The 20,334-nt window shown below is 35.9% G+C and overlaps 1 protein-coding gene across 1 annotated transcript in view; it reads right to left on the minus strand.

The window, feature by feature from the left end:
• Positions 1-20,334, minus strand: part of BPHL (biphenyl hydrolase like) — a 44,009-nt gene that overhangs the window by 16,494 nt on the left and 7,181 nt on the right. Inside the window, exons 2-6 of the mRNA XM_044668195.1 lie at positions 18,953-19,056; positions 15,086-15,252; positions 10,125-10,278; positions 8,233-8,364; positions 3,736-3,859 (exon numbers count right to left, since the gene is read on the minus strand). Coding sequence (XP_044524130.1) covers positions 3,736-3,859; positions 8,233-8,364; positions 10,125-10,278; positions 15,086-15,252; positions 18,953-19,056 — 681 coding nt within the window. The remainder of the gene's footprint in view (positions 1-3,735; positions 3,860-8,232; positions 8,365-10,124; positions 10,279-15,085; positions 15,253-18,952; positions 19,057-20,334) is intronic.

Genomic DNA, 20,334 nt, shown 5'->3' on the forward strand with positions numbered 1-20,334 from the left:
TGAGACTTGGTGAGATCAAATGGCCAGTAAATGGAAATGATAGGACTAACATCTAGATCTTCTGACTCCTAGTCTACTGACTATACCACATTACAAATTGTATCTGTGATCAGACTGGTGACTGCACTGTTAATAAATATCCTAGAACTTGCTCTAATTCTGTACTTGACATCAATGCTACTTCTCAATAGGTGAAACCGACTTCTAAATAGGCCTTTATAGCCCTTCGGATCATGTATTTAGAGCTGGAAGGCACCTTAGGGGTCTTCTTCTAAGGGAAGTACAATCCCCTCCTTTTAGATGAGGAAACTGGCTCAAAAAGATAACGTAGTAACTAGTATTTTAATTTTCTCAATTTTCTATCAAAGATGAATCCAATAACTACTGCCATCTCTTCTGTTTTATCTATACTCACCCTCATCCTCACAATCCCCTCACTTGATCCATCTTCTATCCTTTCTCATTCTCCCTAAACTCCTGCTGAAGTTGTCCATAACCTCTGCCTCCCTGCCTCCACTTCCTCTCCTCTTATTCTCTTCTTTATATTCTCTGCACTCTGCCTTCTGACTTCATTATTCTGCTGAAGCTTCTCTCTCCAGAGTTACCATTGATCTCTTAATTGTCTAATCTAATGGCCTTTTGGGGGTAGCTAGGAGGCACAATGGATACAGTACCAGGCCTGTGGTCTGGAAGACTCATCTTCATGAGTTCAAATCTGGCCTCAGACACTAGCTGTGGGGCTGTGGGCAAGTCACTTAACCCTGATGGCCTCAGTTTCCTCATCAGTCAAATGAGCTAGAGAAGGAAATGGCAAACCACTCCAGTATATCTGCCAAGAAAATCCCAAATAGAGTCATGAAGAGTTGGACATGACTGAAATGACTGAACAATGGCCTTTTCTCAATCATTCTTTCTCTGACACTGTCAATCACCTTTTCTCCTTGATAGTCTTTTCTCTCTAGGTTTTCATGACATTGATCTTACCTGTTCTCCTCCTACCTGCCTGACCCCTCTTTCTCTCTCTCTCCTTTAGTGGATGTTCATCCATCACACCCACTGACCACAGATATCCCCCAAGATTATATCCTGGTCCCTTTTTCCCTTTTTATTATTTCTCTTGGAGATCTCAACTCTCATGGATTCAATGGTCACCTCTACGCAGATAATTCTCAAATTTATTTATCCAGCCCTAACCTATCTCCTGACCTCTATGTCTAGATATGTCTAAAACTGAACTCATTATCTTTCCCCCAAAACCCTCCCTCTTTCCTAATTTCCCTATTACTATCAAAAGTAAAACTACCCTCCTAGTCATTCAGGTTCAAAACCCAAGTGTCATCATCCTCAGATCCTCATTCTCAATCCCCAAGACCAGTGAAGGGCAAACTATGGCCTGTGGGCCAGATACTGGCCCCCTGAAATGTTCTATCTGGCTGTGAGACATTATTCCTAATCTGATGAATACAATGAGTAGGATACAACACAATGAAACTTCAAAAGAGTTGCCTTAGAAAGACTGACAAACGAGCATTTCCTTTCCTTTGGTCTCCTCTTTAAAAAGTTTGCCCATCACTGCCCAAGCCCCCAAATCCCCAAATCCTATAGTTTCTACCTTCATAATACCTCTTATACTCACCCCTCTTCTCTGACACTCACATCTTAGTAAAGATTAATTACTTCATTTGTGGACTAATAGTCCATAGTATAGGCTTCTAGTTGGCCTTCTTGCCTCAAGCTTCTTCCCATTCTAGTCTATCCTTCACTCAGTTGTCAAATGCATATTCCTAAAATGTACGTCTGACATTTTTCCCCTCCTCACATTCAATCAATTCCCTTTTACCTCCAGGATCAAATATAAAATCTTCTGTTTGGCTTTCAATACCCATCATAACCTGACCCATTCCTACCTCTCCATTCTTCCTTACACCTTATTCCCCTCCCTCCCATCCTGTGTTTCTATGAGATTGGTTCCTCTCACATTGATGCTCCATCTTCCAACTCTTAAGCACTTTTGATGGCTGCCTCACCATGTTTTTGTGATGCTCTTCTTCCTTATCTCTTTCTCCTAGATGCCTGGATTCTTTCAAGTCTCAGCTGAAGTTCCAGCTTCTACAAGAAGCTAATCCTAGGCTTTAGTCTTAGTACCTGTTCTATGAGACTATCTCCCAGATATTTCATATGTATTTTGTTTGGATACAATTGTTTGCATATCATCTTTCCCACTAGACTGTGAGCTCCCTGAGAGCCAGGACTTTGTTTTTTTTTGGTCTTTCTTTGTATCCCTGTTGATTAGCTTGGCATATACTAAGTACTTGATAAATGTTTGTTGATGGAGTGGTTCTTATGTTCTGCTATATGATAAGGAAGCCATACTTAGAGGGGTGGATAGCCAATACAATATTATTTCAGCCTGTTTAAAAAATATATATATCAAGGCAACTCTTGACTTTTAATGGCACATGCTAATAGAGTCTTTCTGTCTTTTAAACCCTTACCTTCTGTCTTAGTATCAATTCTAATAGAGAAAAGCTGCAAAGGCTAGGCAATTGGATTAGGTGACGTGCCTGGGGTCACACATCTAGGAAGTACCTGAGGTCAGACTTGATCCCAGGTCCTCTTGACTCTAGGTCTGGTGCTCTATCCACTGAGTTACCTAGATGCCTCTGGCTCATAGGTTATTTCAGAGGATTTAGTTTAAAAATCATTCATAAAATGACCTCCTCTTTTAAAAAATTAACTGAATTTTTAGTACAGTATATCAGCTTATTCTGTCATTAAATCTAAAGAGAATTTCTACATTAGATTTATTTTGAAAATTGATTTCTTTTGAACCTAGAAATTGAGGAAATTTAATTTATTATGGAAGTTAAAAGTACCAAACAATGTAATTTTGAAGCTCAAGAACATTTGTCAGCAAGAGAGGATATTTTAATATACTACTAAAAAGAAAGAAAATGTTAAAGAGAGGTTCCCAGTAGTAGAATCTCAGTGTAGAAATAAAATACATGACAAGCAATTTTTTCTTACTTAAAAGTTTTTATTTCTAAGAGAAAATAACTTTTAATGTGTGCATTTTTCCCCCAATACCTTTTAAACATGCATTATTAGTTGTTGCAGATAATGGATACTTAAGTTGAAATAGAGTTTATACCATAACGATTATTAAGTTAGATAGCAAAAGAATGTGGCTGTTGTCCATATGTACCAAAAGCTAGACTTCCAAAGGAGTGATTTTTTTTCTTCCAAGTAGTTCTCACTTTTTTAAAGCCAGTTAAACCCTATCTGTTGCTGCTATTGTTCATATTGTCTTTGTTATTTGTTTATTCTGGCCTACGTGATCTCACTGGTCTAGGGAACCTTCAGTCAAGAAACTCCCTCCACCAAAGCAGGTCAGCTCCTGCTTTGTAACTTGTCTTATGGAGAGTTGCTTGGGGCCACTGAGAAGTTAAAAGACTTCCCCAAGGTCACATAAGCATTATTTTTCAGAGGTGAGACTTAAACATAGGCTTCCAGATTTTGAGACCAAGACCCATAAATAAGAGGATATTTTCCATCATTAGACATAATAACTGGAACTCACTAAATAATGTTACTGGTTGATGCAAGGTCACATTTTAAAGACAACATGCTGGTAATACTAAATCTTTTTCACTGTGCTTTTTCCTCATTATGATTTCTTCTAATTTTCTTCTTTATACATTTAGCAATGGATTACTAAAGCCATGAATGACTTACCGTGAACCTTTAACATGTTTGTGGATAAAATCTGCATGAAAACGTGGAACCAAAGGATCTTTCTCACCATGTATTATTAAAGTAGGACACTTAACAAGGGGTAACAAATGCCGACAAATGTTACCTGAAAAACAAATGGAATGAAAATTTTATGCTCTAACTATAACCAATATTGATAATTTAAATGCTAGTTATTATAAGATATAGTGATTTGGGAGCATATTTTTTGGTAGCTGACTCAGAGATGACTGTAATGCTCATATTGAGGCTAAACATTTTATCTCCTCATCCCCTTACTATACATGCAGTCGGTATTTTAAAAACTGAGTACCAAACATTTATGCCTTTGGTACTGCTATTATAGTTCACCCATTATACCCTGTTTCACAAACAGCATAAGAAAGAAATCAAATAAACAGGTAGCCAAAGCTGAGCCAAAAAAATGCCACACAATAATGTAACGAAAAAGCAGAAAATTCAGCCTAGATCTTCCTAAGCACAATATATTCTGACTTACTTTTACAATTCTAGATTGAGAAAAATATACTCTCCACATTCCTTCTATTAGAGATGAATAGACTAGTTATGGTTGGAGCATATGCAAGGTTCCTAGATAATTAAAGAAGGGTAAACTCTGTATCCCTGGGTTTCACAGAGAAAGGTTAATTTTCCACGATTCTATGACCTACCATGTCCAGACCTTCCTTTTGGTATCATCCACCTCTATAACTCAGTCCAAATCCTTGTTGTAGTCACCTACTGAGCTTCAGGATCGTTCTTGTCCTTTTCTATGATGATGGTACACAATGGTACAAATACAATTTATCTTATTAGAGGAGGTAGGGGTGAGAAAGTGACAGAGAACCAGCAAAAGTAGGAGAAGCTGTGATCAGAAAGCTAAGAGGTGAAATATGAGCACACAGTGTTACAGATGCCAAATGAAAAAGGGTCATTTGTTGCAGAGACATCAAGGAAAATAAAGAGAAAGAGAAAAGGGTCTTTCTCACCATGTATTATTAAAGTAGGCCACTTGACAAGGGGCAACAAATGCCAACAAATGATATTGACTTTTTAGCCATGATAGCAAAGTGAAAGGTCACAAACCTCTCCAAAAATTGAAGTCCAAAAGAGAAGAAAAAGAAATATTCACACACACATCAACTCAACTACAACAGAAAGCAAAGTCAAGAGAAACAAAAATAAAAACAATGACAAGATAACAAAGAACAAATGAAACAACCAAAGTACTAGAAGCAAGGTAGGTAAGGTGACATGTAAGATATGCTTAAATGGATAATGGCATATTTAAATAAATTGTGCAAGAATATGAATTTAAAAAAATCTCAAATCCAAACAGAAAGCTTATAGAAAGCAAAAAAATCATGAAAGTCAAGTTAGAATGAAAAGATATTTTAAAAATAGGAAGAAATAATAGTGATAGATGGTCAATATAAAGAATATAATAAAAAATCTGAATCAGTAGAATAAGACAAATTTGGTACAGCTGAAAACAGAATTGCAAAAAGAAAAAAAGCAACTTATATAGGCATAGAACATCAATGAATTAGAAATCATGCTGATTCACAAGACAGACTTGAGGCATCCTCCCATTTAACTGTAAACTATGTTGCTTCTTTTATAGTGAGAATGCTAATATAGGTGGAGTTCAATACCTTCAATCATATATTAACTCAATTGTTGGACAAGTATCTCATATTTAGGCAAAATTAAAGGCCAAATTAATATTTTGAAAGAGATTCTTACCACTCTCTGTCCCCCCTTCCACCACTGCTATCAATGCAGGAGGAGGCTTCACAGAATTAAGAGTCATTCAAAAATTCACAGAGATGCAAAAGCCTTTTAGAACCAAGGGCCACCTTCATGCTTTAATGAGTCATTACAATAGCATTTTTGTGGAGGAATAAAAATAATATTTGACATTTATAGACTTTACTATTCACAATAATACTGTGTTCATTCAATAGTGTGAAATGAGTAGTGTAGGTATTATTATCCCAATGCAGTACAGGTATTCCCAGGTTTTTTGACTTTATCAAAAAAATTTTTTTAACTACATCTCACACTGAAATGAAATTAAAACCATGTACAGTTAAGAAACATTTTGCATGGAACAAGCATTCACTGATTCTGCAGTCAGAGGATCTGAGTTCAAATGTAGGCTCTACCTGTGGAATCTTAAGCAAATCATCTAACCTTTCTAGATTTTAGTTTCCTCGTTTGTAAAATGAGGGGATTGGACTAGATGGCCTCTAAGATCCCTTCCAGTGCTGAATCAATGATCCCACTATTAAATACACATACATATATACATATATGTGTGAGTTCTTGTTCTTATTCATCTTTCATTTTGAAGAGAACCAATGACTTCAACAGGATGATGTCTTAATTTGCAAGTGAATTAGATTTAAGTGAGGCAAAGTTGCACAGTCTTCAGCTTGACTCTCTTCCAGTCACTGAAATCCAGTAACAAGACAAAAGTTAATAGTACTGGGGATGTCCTGGGATGCAGCGGATGCCCTTGGTGTCTTAGATGTCTTGACTAAGCGCTAAGTGCTCCACAGCACTTGTTGGCTGTTGGAACAAAATGTTCCAATCCACTGTGTGCTTGGGTAGATAGACATCCTCCTAACTCACTGAAGGATCTGAGGTCCATCCATTAACCTTGGCCTGGTTTAGCCCATCTGCTGAGATGGTGTCACTTCAGTGTGGCCACTGTGCTACAATAGTTTCTTGGAAACCTCAGATGAGAGTTGGGTAACAGGTGGATGCCAAAGGCCCTGAAAAGGGCCTTTGCAAGCCCTCACAGTGAGGTGCTAGTCCTCCCTCAAAGTCCCATGTATGTATGTATATACATTCACCATACATATGTGCATATCTACATGTATGTACACATACACACATGTGTAGTCCCTTCTGCAAGCTTTCAGGGACTCACTAGATAGTTCCCTGGGAGAAAGGAGGTCAATATTGTAGCAATATGCAGTTTGAGATGAGAAAATATGAGATCTGACAGAATGCAGAAGAATATGGTTAGGAGATGATGTGGTTGTAGAGACTTGAAAGCAGAGCAGAGACTATTTAATGTGGTAGAAAACAAATAGGTTTCAGCAGATAGATATGCAGTTAATATATTTGGAGGAAGAGCCAATCAGCAGTGCACCATATGCTGGTAACACAATGGCTGAGATCTTCTCTCTCCTACCTTCTAACCATGCAGTTGAAATTAGAGAGTGGCAGATACAGAGTGGAGTGAGCCCCAAAGTCTAGTTTCTGCCCTCAATAAAGGACAGCATTGGGAGGACTTTGGAACTCCAATCTCCAGCCCTCCAATCAGAGGGAGGAGGTGGCTGAGGGAGCCGTTGTCAGTCAAGGCTGGAATTAGCAGCATGCTGGTGAGTTCAGGAGTGACCAGCTTATCCTGGGAGGAGCATCTTGTTCCATGGAGTTGGAACCCAGCTGAGTAATAGATGTAGAGTGAAGTGGGCTGAAAAATCCGGTTTCTACCCTCTATATTACTCCCCTTCATACACACACTAAGTTCAGCCAAACCACCCAACTACTTGTATTCCAGTCTTGACATTTTATCTTCCAATTCCTTGAATCTGCAGAAATAGTCCCTCAGGAATGTATGCCCTTCCTCATTTCTACCTTTCAGAAGTTTTATCTCTTTTTAAAGCTTAGCTCAGGTGTCAGTCTTGGAAGAAGCCCTTCCTTGTTACTTTTTGTTATTAATACACTTTCCCTACTCAAATTAACTTGTTTTATAGTTCCTTCTGTATAAATTTTACCTCCAGTAAATGTAAACTCCTTTGGAATAGATTATGTTTCATTTCTATTTTATTCCAGTACATGGCACAGAACTTGTCTAGACACATAACAGGTATTTCATAATCACTTATGAAATTAAATTGAATTTCTACCAAACCAGTATACTTAATTTTTTTTTCCATTTTAATTCTGCTAGAGTCTTTGTTATGTTGAGGGTCATGAAACACATTTACCATCCTTTGATAACCAGAAACAGTGGAAACAATGAGAGTTCTAATCTTCATTCTACCTAAATGGAAATTTTATAAAACAGCAAAAAATTCTGATGTTCCTGCCTTGTTGTGTTTATTTTTTCATGGTGCTGATTTGTTTCCGAGATTCTGTTTTGCAATTTGAACAGAGGTAAACTTAAAATTTCCAGGTAAATTATTTTGCCACTAATTGAAGGAAATAGCATCAAAAGGAAGGGAAGAAAAGTTTAAGTAAAATACATACTATGGGATTTACATTTGTGACTTGTAACTTATGGCAAAACTATCTTGGAAAATCACTGAAAGTATGTTAAAAAGAAAGACTTTTATAAGTTATTACTAGATGTCAATGACAGTTTTTTATCTACTTCTAAGAGTTTAATGAGATATTTAATTCACGGTAATTGCACCTTTCCTATTTTGCTATTGTTTCTATCAAGCATTTCATATAACTTACCATCTGGGAGATCTTTAAATTGCAATATTCCATCCACCCAATTCTCACAGGTTTTGGCTAAGTATTCACGTCCATAGAGTACTTCCAGAGGTTTTCTTGCTCTCTCACTCCACTTTGAAACATCTCGGATGCCTGGAGAAAAAAAATCCAACAAATTGTAATATATACCTTGCAGGTAGGAACCTATAATTTAAAACAAAGACCCAAAGGGTCTTTGTTTTAGACATATTTCCTTTTATATGACTGAATATGCTATCTGGAGAAACCATCTTTTAAGTATCCTCTCTTGAGTTAAAGGGCTACATTTTTCAAAGATTTTATGACTGTGTGGATACAGTATCTACACAGAAAAAATGGACAAAAACTATCCTTATTGCCAAAAAAATACCACAGATGCAAAACAATGCAACTGTTAATAAGAGGGTTTAGGCCAAATTTACAAATAAAAGTTACATTTTAAGAAAACAAGTTTAGTTGCTTCTTCAGGTCTTCACACTAAGCTATGACAACAAATTTAAGTGATAATTAAGATACAGAAGTTTAGATATACACTGAATACTGTTAACACAGAAGTTTTTAAAAAGTCTTCTTTATATCCTGATAATGGACAATCCCTATATAGGCTTCCTATGTCACTCTGACAAAAGTGTGTAACATAGCACAATTTTAGAGATTTAGTAGGCATTCGATAAATACTTGAATATAATTAAATGTACATATCTAAACAAATTTTAAAATCACTTGGCCAAAAGTACAATTTGAATGATTATTTCAGGGGTAAAAAGGGCTACAAGATAATTCAAAATTAATTCTTCAATGCCTAGCACAGTGATTTGCACATAGAAGGACTCAGAATCAGAACTTAAAGGAACTCTGGACACTATCTTGTTCAATATTATTTTTTTATGGAGAAACTAGTTTCAGAGAGGTTAAGTGACTTACAGGCTTGCTAGCAGGTAAATGGTAGAGCCAACATTTGAACCCAGACCTTCTGACTTCTAGGTCCTTAATAAATATTAGTTAAATATATGAATAAATTAGGAAAACTTTTAATTAATAACTATATCACTGGCTTTTAGAATTTATGATATCACAAACATCTAAATATTTTAATGTCATTAAAAAAAACAAACCCATATCTTCTATCTTATAATTGATACTAAATATTGGTTCCAAGACAGAAGATTGATGAGTAGGCAACTGGGGTAAAGTGACTTCCCCAGGGACAAAAGCTAGGAAGTGTCTGAGGCCATATTTTTAAACCAGGACTTCCTGTCTCCAGACCTGGCTCTCTATCCACTTGGTCACCTACCTGTCCATTGTTATCAATTTTGATAGATGCTTTTCATTTAAGATACTTTCCTTAATGATATACTGGAAGGTGAACTGAATTTTGAATGAGAATCCAAGTTTGAATCCTAGCATCCTATTTAAGCTCTCTATGATCTTAGGAAAATCACTTAACCTTTTTAGGGACTGCTTCTTTACTTACAGAATCAGTAGACTATCCTAGACGACCTTTTAAGGTCTCTTCAGCAACTCATTTGTAATTTACAGTTTAAGAGAGTTGCTAGGGACACCAAAAGGTTAAGCCAACCCCACACAATTATTATGTGCCATAGGCAGAGACTGAACCCAGGCCCAAGGTCAGCCTTCTTTCTACTACTACATGCTTTCTTTTCATAATTATACTTTCAAAATTAAAAAAAAAAGGCAGAGGGAACTTAAAACACTGACTTAGTTAAATAAAACTACAATACAGATATTATTTCCGCTTTGGAACTGGAGAATTAGAAGCACAGGTGTTAAATGACTAATTATCGTATATAAAAAAATGAGATGGAAAGGAGAAGAGCTTCAGTTGTTATAAATTTTTTCTTTACATAACCTACCATGATAAATCATTTCATCCTCATCAGTAACATATGCATTTGCTCCCCAAATTACCAACTTGTTGATATAAGATGGGTACTTTGCAGCTGCAATGAGGGCTGTTATCCCACCATCACTCCATCCCAGCAAAGAAACTGTTTTAAATTTCAGTGCCTGTTGTTGGTTTAAAAAAAATTTATAGTACGAGTTAGAGGTCTTTCTGCTGCATTGGTGAAGAAGAAAAATTTACTAATTTCTAGTTACTTTAGAATATTTAAATGCTCAGATACTTTGTAACTAATCCTGGGCTAGAACAGAAAAGAATTTTTAAAAGAAAGTCTTAGCAGTAAAATGGTCACAGTACTTTACCTGAACTAAAGAAGAAATTTGGATTTTATTGAAATAGTTCTCAGAAAACAAAGCCCTTTAAATCCTTGCTCATACAAGCATACATCATTGTGATGCAGTATAAAATAGTATTTTGGGGGTTTTGTGAATTACGAAGTTTGAAAATCAGGCCCATATGTGTAGAATAGAAGAGCTATCTGTTACTTTTTTTTGAAAGGGGAATACCACATAGAATTAAGTCATAAGAAAAGATTCATTTAAGTAGAGGAAGAGGTTTTGAGCATCAAAATAGCATGTTCAACATTAATTTGATACAATTGAGTAGATTATAGCTTTTTTTTTTTTATCATCAGTTACATTCCAGTCATTCCTTTCTGAGGAAATTCTGGAACAAATGCTAGTTTCTTTGAGTTCTAGAATTCCTGAATGACCTTCATTTGTACTTCTTATTGGTTATGTTCCTGAGGTTATTCTATTCTCATCAAAAATACATTCCTCATCTCTCACAACATGACCAATATGGAAATATGTTTTGTAAGATCATACATGTATAACTCAGATCAAATTGCTTACCATCCTAGGGAAGGGGAAAGGAAGGAAGGAAATTTGGATATTGTGATTTTGGAAAACATACATTTTTTTTGAGATTTTTATTGTGTTTAGTTGAAAAAATAAAATATTAAATTAAAAACTTTTAAAAAATATTCCATATATCATGTAACACAGACTATTCCTAAAGCTAAAAGGAATTCATTCAACATAATATCTATAAGGAAAATCTTTGCTCTTTCAAAAAATTTAAATCTAAACAGACTGAGACCTCCTATAATAATGTGTATAAGTGAAATTCTAATTTTCTATTTTAACTCTAATTTAATAGGCAACTTATATGCCACAAAAATCAATCATTTCATATTTTCTCTACATATATATGCTATTACAAAGGAAAAAATTCTAAAATCTCTCCTAGCTTCTAAGGCTATATACGAAAGTTGAAGGTTAGTGGACACGATAAGGTCATAAAGAATTACTCTAGAGGAAATTAATTTCTCTTGATTTAGGAAAAGGAGTGTAGAACAAACAAGCATTTTATTGAGTCAAGGTTTGGGTTTTTTTTTTTTTTGGACAAGGAGTTTATTTCTTATAATGTCAGGTTTATGAGTAGCTTCTACTGGTAATAGCAAGCTTTGGGAAGTTTCAGTTTGCATAGCAAAAGAATACACATTAACACTCCTTTGGGTCTGGACCTAGATGCCTGTTTACAAAAAAAAAATATCTGCCTAGGGGATAATACTTAATCACTAAGAGGTTCAATGTTTTACAAGAAATCTTTCCATATTTAGAGAGAAGTTGGAAAATTGGCAAACTGGGTCTCTGGATGGCAAACTGTAATTATAAGGGCAAAATAAAATGGTTCAATCACTTACTGCCCAAAGAGAAGAGGAATTTGGATCAAAATAGAAATTATTAAAGATTGACATCTGTAAACTAAAGAGGGAAATTATCCTTTAATGTAGTCAACAGGCACACCCACCTTGTGCTTCAGTGAACCAATATAAGTATTTGGGAGAGGAGAAAGGGAACCTTGAAAGACCTGGATAAAAACCCACCTCAGATACTGATTAGCTATTCACTGTGGACAAGTCACATAACTTTTCTAAGTCTACCTAGAGAATCTACCTCCTCTAAGGGTTGTGGTAAGACCATATGTCATGATATATGTAAAGTGTTTTATAGAACTTAAAGTGTTAATACATGCCCTGAGTGTTTAATTCTACATTTTGGCCTATATAAGTAGGAAGGAAAAACAATTTTAAGCATCCTCTAGGGAGTAGGAAAATTGCTTGGCACAGAAAGTGTAACAAACTTCCCCTTTTAACACCTAAGTATAAAGTGACAGCTCAGCAAGTGAGAGTCAGTTAGCCTTTATTAAGGGTCTGATACTATGTGTCAGGCACTGTGCTAAGTATTGTGATACAAAGAAAAGTAAAAAATAATCTCTGTTCTCAAGGAGTTCACAGACTAATGGGGAAGACCCAATTAAATATATACAGGATAAATTGGGCATAATCTTAATCACTAAGATTAAAAAAGAGTGGGAAAGGTTTCTGGTAGAAGGTAGGACTATATCTGAGCTGGAGATTAAGAGGGAAAGTGTTAAAGACATAAGAGCCAGTGAGAATACTGAGTGAGAAGATATAATGTTCTTTGCCAGTAAGGAGATCAGGGTAACTTGAACAGAGTACCTGGAAAGGAATAAAATGTAAGACTGGAAAGGCAGGAAGAGGTGAGCTTATAAAGAACTTTGAAAGTCACACAGAGGATTTTATATGTGATCCTAGAGGTAAAAGGGAGCCCCTGGGATTAAATGAATGGAGAAGAAGAGGACAATATGGTCAGATCTGTATTTTAGAAAGATCAATTTAATAGCTGAGTGGAGGATGGATTGGAGTAGGCAGAGATTTGAGGCAGGGAAAAACCTAACAGGTTATTGCAATAATCTAGTTATGAGGGTATGAAGGCCTACACCAGAGTGATGGCAGTGTCAGAGGGAAAAGGGGGCATATATGAGAAATGTTATGAAGATGGAAAAGCAGGATTTGACCAATGATTGGATATGGTGGATGAGAGTGCGGATTCAAAGATGATACCTAGGCTTTGAGCCTTGGATGACTAGGAGGATAGTTGTACCCAAAACTGTATTAGGAAAGTCAGGAAGAGCAAAGGTCTTAGGGGAGATGATAATCTACAGGAAATCCAGTTTAATATGTCTAAAAGGCAAGTGTAGAGGCGAGACTTAATAGGAAAGAGGATAGAGCTGGATAAAAGATCTGAGAATCATCTGTAGAGAGAGGATTGTTAAAACCATAGGAGCTGATAAGATCACCAAGTAAAATAGTTAAAGAGAGAAGAGGGCACAGAGCAGACCCTCAGGGAATTTCTACAGTTAGCATGCATGGTGTGGGTGAAGAGCTAGCAAAGGAGACAGAGAAGTGGTCAGACAGAAAGGAGAACAAGGAGAGAACAGTCATGAAAACCTAGAGAGAACAAATCAAGGGTAAAAGGGTGGCCAACAGAGCTGAAGGAATAAGGAAGACCAAGCATTTATATAGTACCTACTATGAATCAAGCAAAAGATTAAGTGTTTTACAAATATTATCTTATTGATTTTTATAACAAATCTTTGAGGCTGGTTCTAATATTATCCCTATTTTATAGTTGAGGAATCTGAGAAAATCAGTGGTTAAATGAGTTGCCCATGTTCATACACCAGTGTCTGAGGCTAGTTTTGAACTCAGGTCTTCCCAATTTTAGGCCCAAAGTTCTAATCAGTTCCTGCTCTAACTAGTAGCTTCCCAGGGTCAGGAAGGATTAGGATTTAAAAAGGACCATTAGATCTGTCAGTTAGGAGATCAATAGTAATTTTGGAGAAAGCAGTTTCTGTTGAAAGACGAAGTTAAAAACCAGATAGCAAAAAGTTAGGAGAGTACAAGGAAAGGAAGCAGAAGCACCTATTGTGGATGGCCTTTTGTAGAAACAAAGAAAATACTCTAAAAATAAACAGAGGAAGGGATTCAAATAAGGGGAAAATGTTAACAATCAAAAAAGTACAATTATTATACTTAATCACACTGGGTCTGAGGAAAGTTTCTTCATTATACTAATTATTAGAATGAAGCCCATTTTATTTAAAAGGCAGATTTCTTTTTTTAGAATAGATATCTGCAGACAAGATTGTTATGTTTATTATATTCCTTCATTTTTTATCCTTTCACTATTTGTAATAGTACCCTGGGTCCCAGAAAAATATATAAATGTTTCACAATATCTTCAAATATAAGAAGAATTCTTTTATGTCAGATGACATGACAGATGCTTCTTTCTATCTCTAAAGGACAGAACTAGAGAAAAGGAGCTTAGCTTATAACTAAAGACTCCTACTGAAAGATCAATATTGTAAGAGTGATTAAACTGACCACCAATGGAGGTTGTGAAATGGCTTTCAAGTCATATTTTAGAAAGTAACAGAGATCATCTATCCTCAGTGGTTTGAGTATAGGCAACTAGCTATTTTTTTTTAAACCCTTAACTTCTGTCTTGGAAGACCTGGATAAAAACCCACCTCAGATATCGGTTCCAAGACAGAAGAGTGGTATGGGCTAGGTAATGGGGGTTAAGTGATTTGCACAGGGTCACAGTTAGGAAGTGTCTGAGGCCAAATTTGAACCCAGGACCTCCCATCTCTGGCCTGGCTCTCAATCCATTGAGTCACCTAGCTGCTTCCTGCTAGCTATTCTTTTTTAAATTAAATTTAAAAAAATTTTCCCATGGTTACATGATTCTTGTTGTCCCTCCCTTCTTCCCTCCCTGCTCTCAGAGTTGACAAGCAATTTCACTGGGTTATATATGTATTATCACTCAAAACCTATTTCCGTATTATTCATTTTTGTAGTACTCTTTTTAAAACCAAAACCCCAAATTATATACCCCTATAAACGAGTGATAAATCATGTTTCCTTCTAGATTTCTGCTCCCACAGTTCTTTCTCTCCTGCTAGCTATTTTTAAGGTAGAACTGAACAAAGGTCAAATGAAGAAAGTCTTTTTTTTCCCTCCTTCCCGGATCCCATTACCTTCATCAAGTCAATAGCATCTTTTGCATCCCTTTCAAAGAAGTCCACAGGGAAATCACGATTTGGAGGAATGGAATGTCCATACCCCCGAGGATCCCAGGCTACTACAGTGAACAGCTGCTTATTCAAGTTCTTGAGCTGGGGTCCAAAATCACTTTCTCCACTTCCTAAAAATAGCCACTTTGTTACTCACCAATTAACACTTTGATTATAAATAATAAAATATATTTTAAAAAGGCACAGAAACATCATTAAAATGAAGATCTAGTTGCAAATCAGTCAAGATAAACAGTTTTTGTAAAACAGTTTCTGGTCTAGGGTTCCCCCCCATGGTCATTTTGGGAAAGGCAGCTCTTTGATTCTTCAATGGCTTAGATCCTAAATTCTCACTAATTCTGCCTTATTTATATTTTAGAATTATTGAAACAGACTGAAAGCAGACCAGGAATTATAACCCTGATATCATTTTACCCTGAAAAAGTTTTAAAGTGGCTACACAGAATAAGAAACTCCTCAATAGTATAATATGTGAAATCATATGATTAAGAATTTGACAAGATAATTTTCTTCAAATGAGAAGGGCTTCTTTTTTTAAAATTTAGATAATTTTATCATACAAATTGGAATAGCCTTATATTACTTTTTTCTGGTAACAATTTGTAAAAATACTCAAAAAAAGTTCTAAGAAACTAAAGAAGGCAACATTTTCAGGCTTTCTTAATAAGAGAGCTGAGCCAATTCAGATATAACAAAAGACAGAATTGTACCTAGATGTTTTTGAACTTGCAGCAGGATGAACTCAAAACTTCCAATCTCTTTCCTTAGCTTTTGTCACTATTTGTCAATGCTTAATATATGAACACCTACATATTCAGGGTATCTAGCCTGTGGCTAGTATGCAACTTTCATATTCTTTTCAGAGATCTGTAAAAAGTACAATCTAATGGGGGCAGCTGGGTAGCTCAGTGGAGTGAGAGTCAGGCCTAGAGACAGGAGGTCCTAGGTTCAAACCCGGCCTCAGCCACTTCCCAGCTGTGTGACCTGGGCAAGTCACTTGACCCCCATTGCCCACCCTTACCAATCTTCCACCTATGAGACAATACACCGAAGTACAAGGGTTAAAAAAAAAAAAAAATTAAAAAAAAAAAAAAGTACAGTCTAAGAGACTCAAATTGTTGTCAAATAAGGATTAAAAAGAAAACTCTATTCCATTTCTGTGTGAGCCCTCAAAGGCCATTCCATAAACAGAATTGGACATTTTATCCAAATATTCCATCAAAGGCTATCATAGGTGCCATGGGATCATTCTACCTACCATATTAACCTTAGTTATATCTGACTGCTCCTCACCAAACCTATACTGGTAGATCTGATTCTGTCCTAAGGGATATTTTTTTTTTATATACTAAGCTAGGGGATATTCTACATTTTTTACACTATGAAACATATTTCATTATATTATATGTGATTTGTCATCCTATTTGGAACCATATCAAAAATTTCTCAAGGTATTCTAACTGGTATCCACTCAAAATGACTCCCTAAAAAAAGGTGTTAGTTCTTGATACAGCCATATATAGTCAATTAGCTGGTTTTAAATCTGGTCAAAATTTTATTTAAAATCAATATTGATTACTTTCATGGGATGTCCAAAAAAACTAGGGCAGCAGCAAAGTTGCATCTTAAAAAATGGTCAGTGCTGGGAACAATCACAGAATTTTAGTTTAGAAGGGTCCTTAATTTTTTTGTTGAATGTGAGATTCTCTTACATAACATATCCCAGAAATTGGAATACATACAAGGGGCTTACTAACTCAAAAGGCAGCCTATTCCTTTTGATCATAGGATTTAGAGCTGCCTTAGAAACCATCTAATACAACATCCCTCCTTTTAGAATTGAAGAAACTGAGGCTAAATAGCTTGCTCAAAATTAGCAAGAGAGTATCAGAAGAGGGATAGGATCCCAGGTTCTGACTACAGAGTCAATACTATTTCCTTTGTACAATGAACACTGTTTTTGAATCTCTGTATTCTGATTACAAATCTAGTGCTTTTTTCTACCAAACTAGAAATTCTAATTATTAGAAGGCTCTGTCTTACATATACCAAAATCTAGTTCCCTCTAGTTTCTACCCAGTAGTCTTGCCTTCTAGAATTAGAGATTCAAGCTCAACCTTTATTCTACATTATAGCCATTCAAATACTTGAAAAATGATGAACATATAGGAAAGATGTTGAACTCAGGATCATTAAGACTTGAGTTTGAATGTCAATCTTAGATACTAGCTATTTTAACATGTCGAGTTACTTAGATTATGAGTTCATTTTCCTCATCCAAAAAGTAGGGAAAATATAATACAGAATCAACCTTAAAGGAATGTTGTGAGGACAATGTTTAGGAAATCTGTTTGTTTGTTTAAACCCTTACCTTCCATCTTAGAATCAATACTGTGTATTGGCTCTAAGGCAAAAGAGTGGTAAGGGCTAGGCAATGGGGGTCAAGTGACTTGCCCAGGGTCACAGCTAGGATATATCTGAGTCCAGATTTGAACCCAGGACCTCCCATCTCTAGTCCTGGCTCTAAATCCACTGAGCCACCTAGTTTCCCCTAGGAAATCTTAAAGCACTACATAAAAGTAAATTTTTTTTCAAATGTGTTCTTCTCCTCCCCCCCTTTTAATAGGTTTATTGTAAAAGAATTTGAAGAATGGCATATCGAAATAAAAAATCAGTTTTAAGGCAAGGCTTAGCAAATTTGTTTTGGATCTAGAAATAAGCTCCAAAATTCAGAAACCAGAGAACTCCCCACCTCCCCTCCCAGATTTCAAGGAGAAAAATACTGCATGTTGCTTTTGGGAGGATTGGTTCCTAAACTTAGAGAGTCAAATTATGGACACCAAGGATCATAAAGATCTAAAAGGAATCCTTAAAGAGGCAACTGACTACATCTGGTCAGGATACTTTTCAGATCACATTTGGAAAAAAAAGCCTCAATGGCCAGTGATTTCTCACCAAAAACCAAGCTCTAGTTATCACTCTAGAATGGGAATATTATAAGCTCAAGAGTGGCTGTTCACCAAGTGGTGCTATCTTCTACTGCCAACTCTGATTCAGGTCATCATGACAGTAAAAACATGAAGAATCATTAAAGAATGACATGCTCTTCTGTGGTTTCATATAACTTTGTACCTGAAATCCTAAGAAGTCTGGTAAAATTAGTAGGCAGCAGGATTTGTTGACTTATATTTTAAAGTCCATCATGGCCCAAGTATATATAGTTCAATCTACTCTATCTTCTACATATAAGATACTGCCATAAGAAACACCATATAGTGTGTAGTTATGTTATCCTGAGGCATTATCTTCATTCTATTGGTAATTTTATTTTTTCATGTTTGGAAAATTTTTTCATTTTTTTCTGATTACATGTAAAAATAAGTTTTAACATTCACTTAAAAAAATCTGAGTTCTGAGGCATTATCTTTTTTAATTACATTCCCTTTCTGGAAAGTAGAAAGTCTAATATTTTAGATTTTTCAACAAAGTTTGGAACTGAAAGGGTTTGGGGTTTAGCCATCATTTTAATATCAAATTTAATTAATCTCAATTTTCTATTCCCCTCCCCAGAAAGCATTCTGGACAGCTAACATTTTACTGTATTTCCAAAGGTTGAATCAAGTGTTCAAAAAGTCTTAAAACACTCTAGAAATACACATATTTTTCTAAAACATTTTGTGGCTAAGAACATTACCAAAAACATTCTGTGAGATGCTGAAAGGAATAACCAATATATGGCAAACAGAACTATATTGTGTGTTTTAAAACATGCAAGCAAAAGAATTCTAATGGAAGTCTGAAATTCCCCACCTAACATTCCAGGAAGTAGCAGAACTGCATGTTTTCCCTCTCCAGTTTGCTGATAATGCAGATGGACACCATTCACTTCCACTTTAGCAGAATTTATTGAGGTACTAGAAGAACAATCCCAATTCCACAAAAGAAAATTAGTGTAAATTTAACATGACAAAAATTGCTATTTTATAGATTGCTGTGATTACCAATCTTTTTTTTTTCACAAGGATTAATATTTCCCTTTTGAATCTATTCTCTTAAAAAGGCATTGAATGACAGGGAGTTAGGGATCAGTAACAGACTCCCAATGGAATAAGACTTCCAGAGCACTGCTTTACTCATTCAACAAGTATTTCCTAAGCACCAACTAATTGCCAGGGTATGTCTTAGTCACCGAGAATATAAGGATAAAGTAGCTCCTATTCACAAGTGCTTAAATTCTACTGGGTAGAAACATATACATAAAAAAAACTAAATACAAAATAGTTAAAAAGCTCTGACAACTATGGGCAGGGAGGAATTAGGATAATTTCTTGTAGTTGGCTGTTTGAAGAAAACTTTGAAAGAAGCTAAGGATACTTTTCTAAGGAGGTAAAGAGGAAGGGCATTCCAATAAACCTAAAAGGATAGCTTGGACCCTTATCCTTCACAGATGAAGAGGACTTTGGATGCCAAACTGAATTTCTTTTTTTAATCTAGAGGCAGCTTCTTGATTCAGAAGTGTCAGCCTTTATTAATATTATTCTGGCAGCTATATGGAGTAGGGATACAGAAGGCCAGACTGGGGGCAGGGAGACTGGTTTCCTTAGTGACAGATAACAGATTCAACCAGGATTAAAAGGGACTTCAGTGGTCATATAATTCTAAACAATGCACTGGTACTGTTGTACATAAGCTGGATGTATGTGCCCCAGACAGAAACTCTGATGTGGTTCTTGGCAGACAAGAATACTTGGCATGCGTCTGAATAGGGACAGGTCATGCTAACTGATTCTCCTGGGGCCAAGTCAGTCCAAGCAACTTAGAGGGGATTCTCCTAGGGGCCAGTCAGTCCAAACAACTTAGAGGGGATTAGGGATGCCTGAACAGTGGTGGAATAACTGTAAGGTCCCAGAATGATTTGAAGTCTAGCCCCAAAGTAATGACATGCTTGTGCTAAATCGCAGTGATTACTTAATGGGTCTACCTATGAGAGGCTGGGGCCAGTTTCAGTGAAAAGTACATTATAGATTAATTCATCCAAAAGATACAAATCTAGTTGTCTTATATGTAAAGGATATGCTCATTTTAACTTTCTAGTCTTTGTTCCCCATTCCTTCTATTTCCCTTGATATTCCTATTTGTCATGTTTTTTCCTTTATTATTTGTCCCAAAATAGCTATTGAAATAAAAGTTTT

Source organism: Gracilinanus agilis, chromosome 1 (genome assembly GCF_016433145.1).
Source record: "Gracilinanus agilis isolate LMUSP501 chromosome 1, AgileGrace, whole genome shotgun sequence".
In the NCBI taxonomy this organism is placed as follows: Eukaryota; Metazoa; Chordata; class Mammalia; order Didelphimorphia; family Didelphidae; genus Gracilinanus; species Gracilinanus agilis.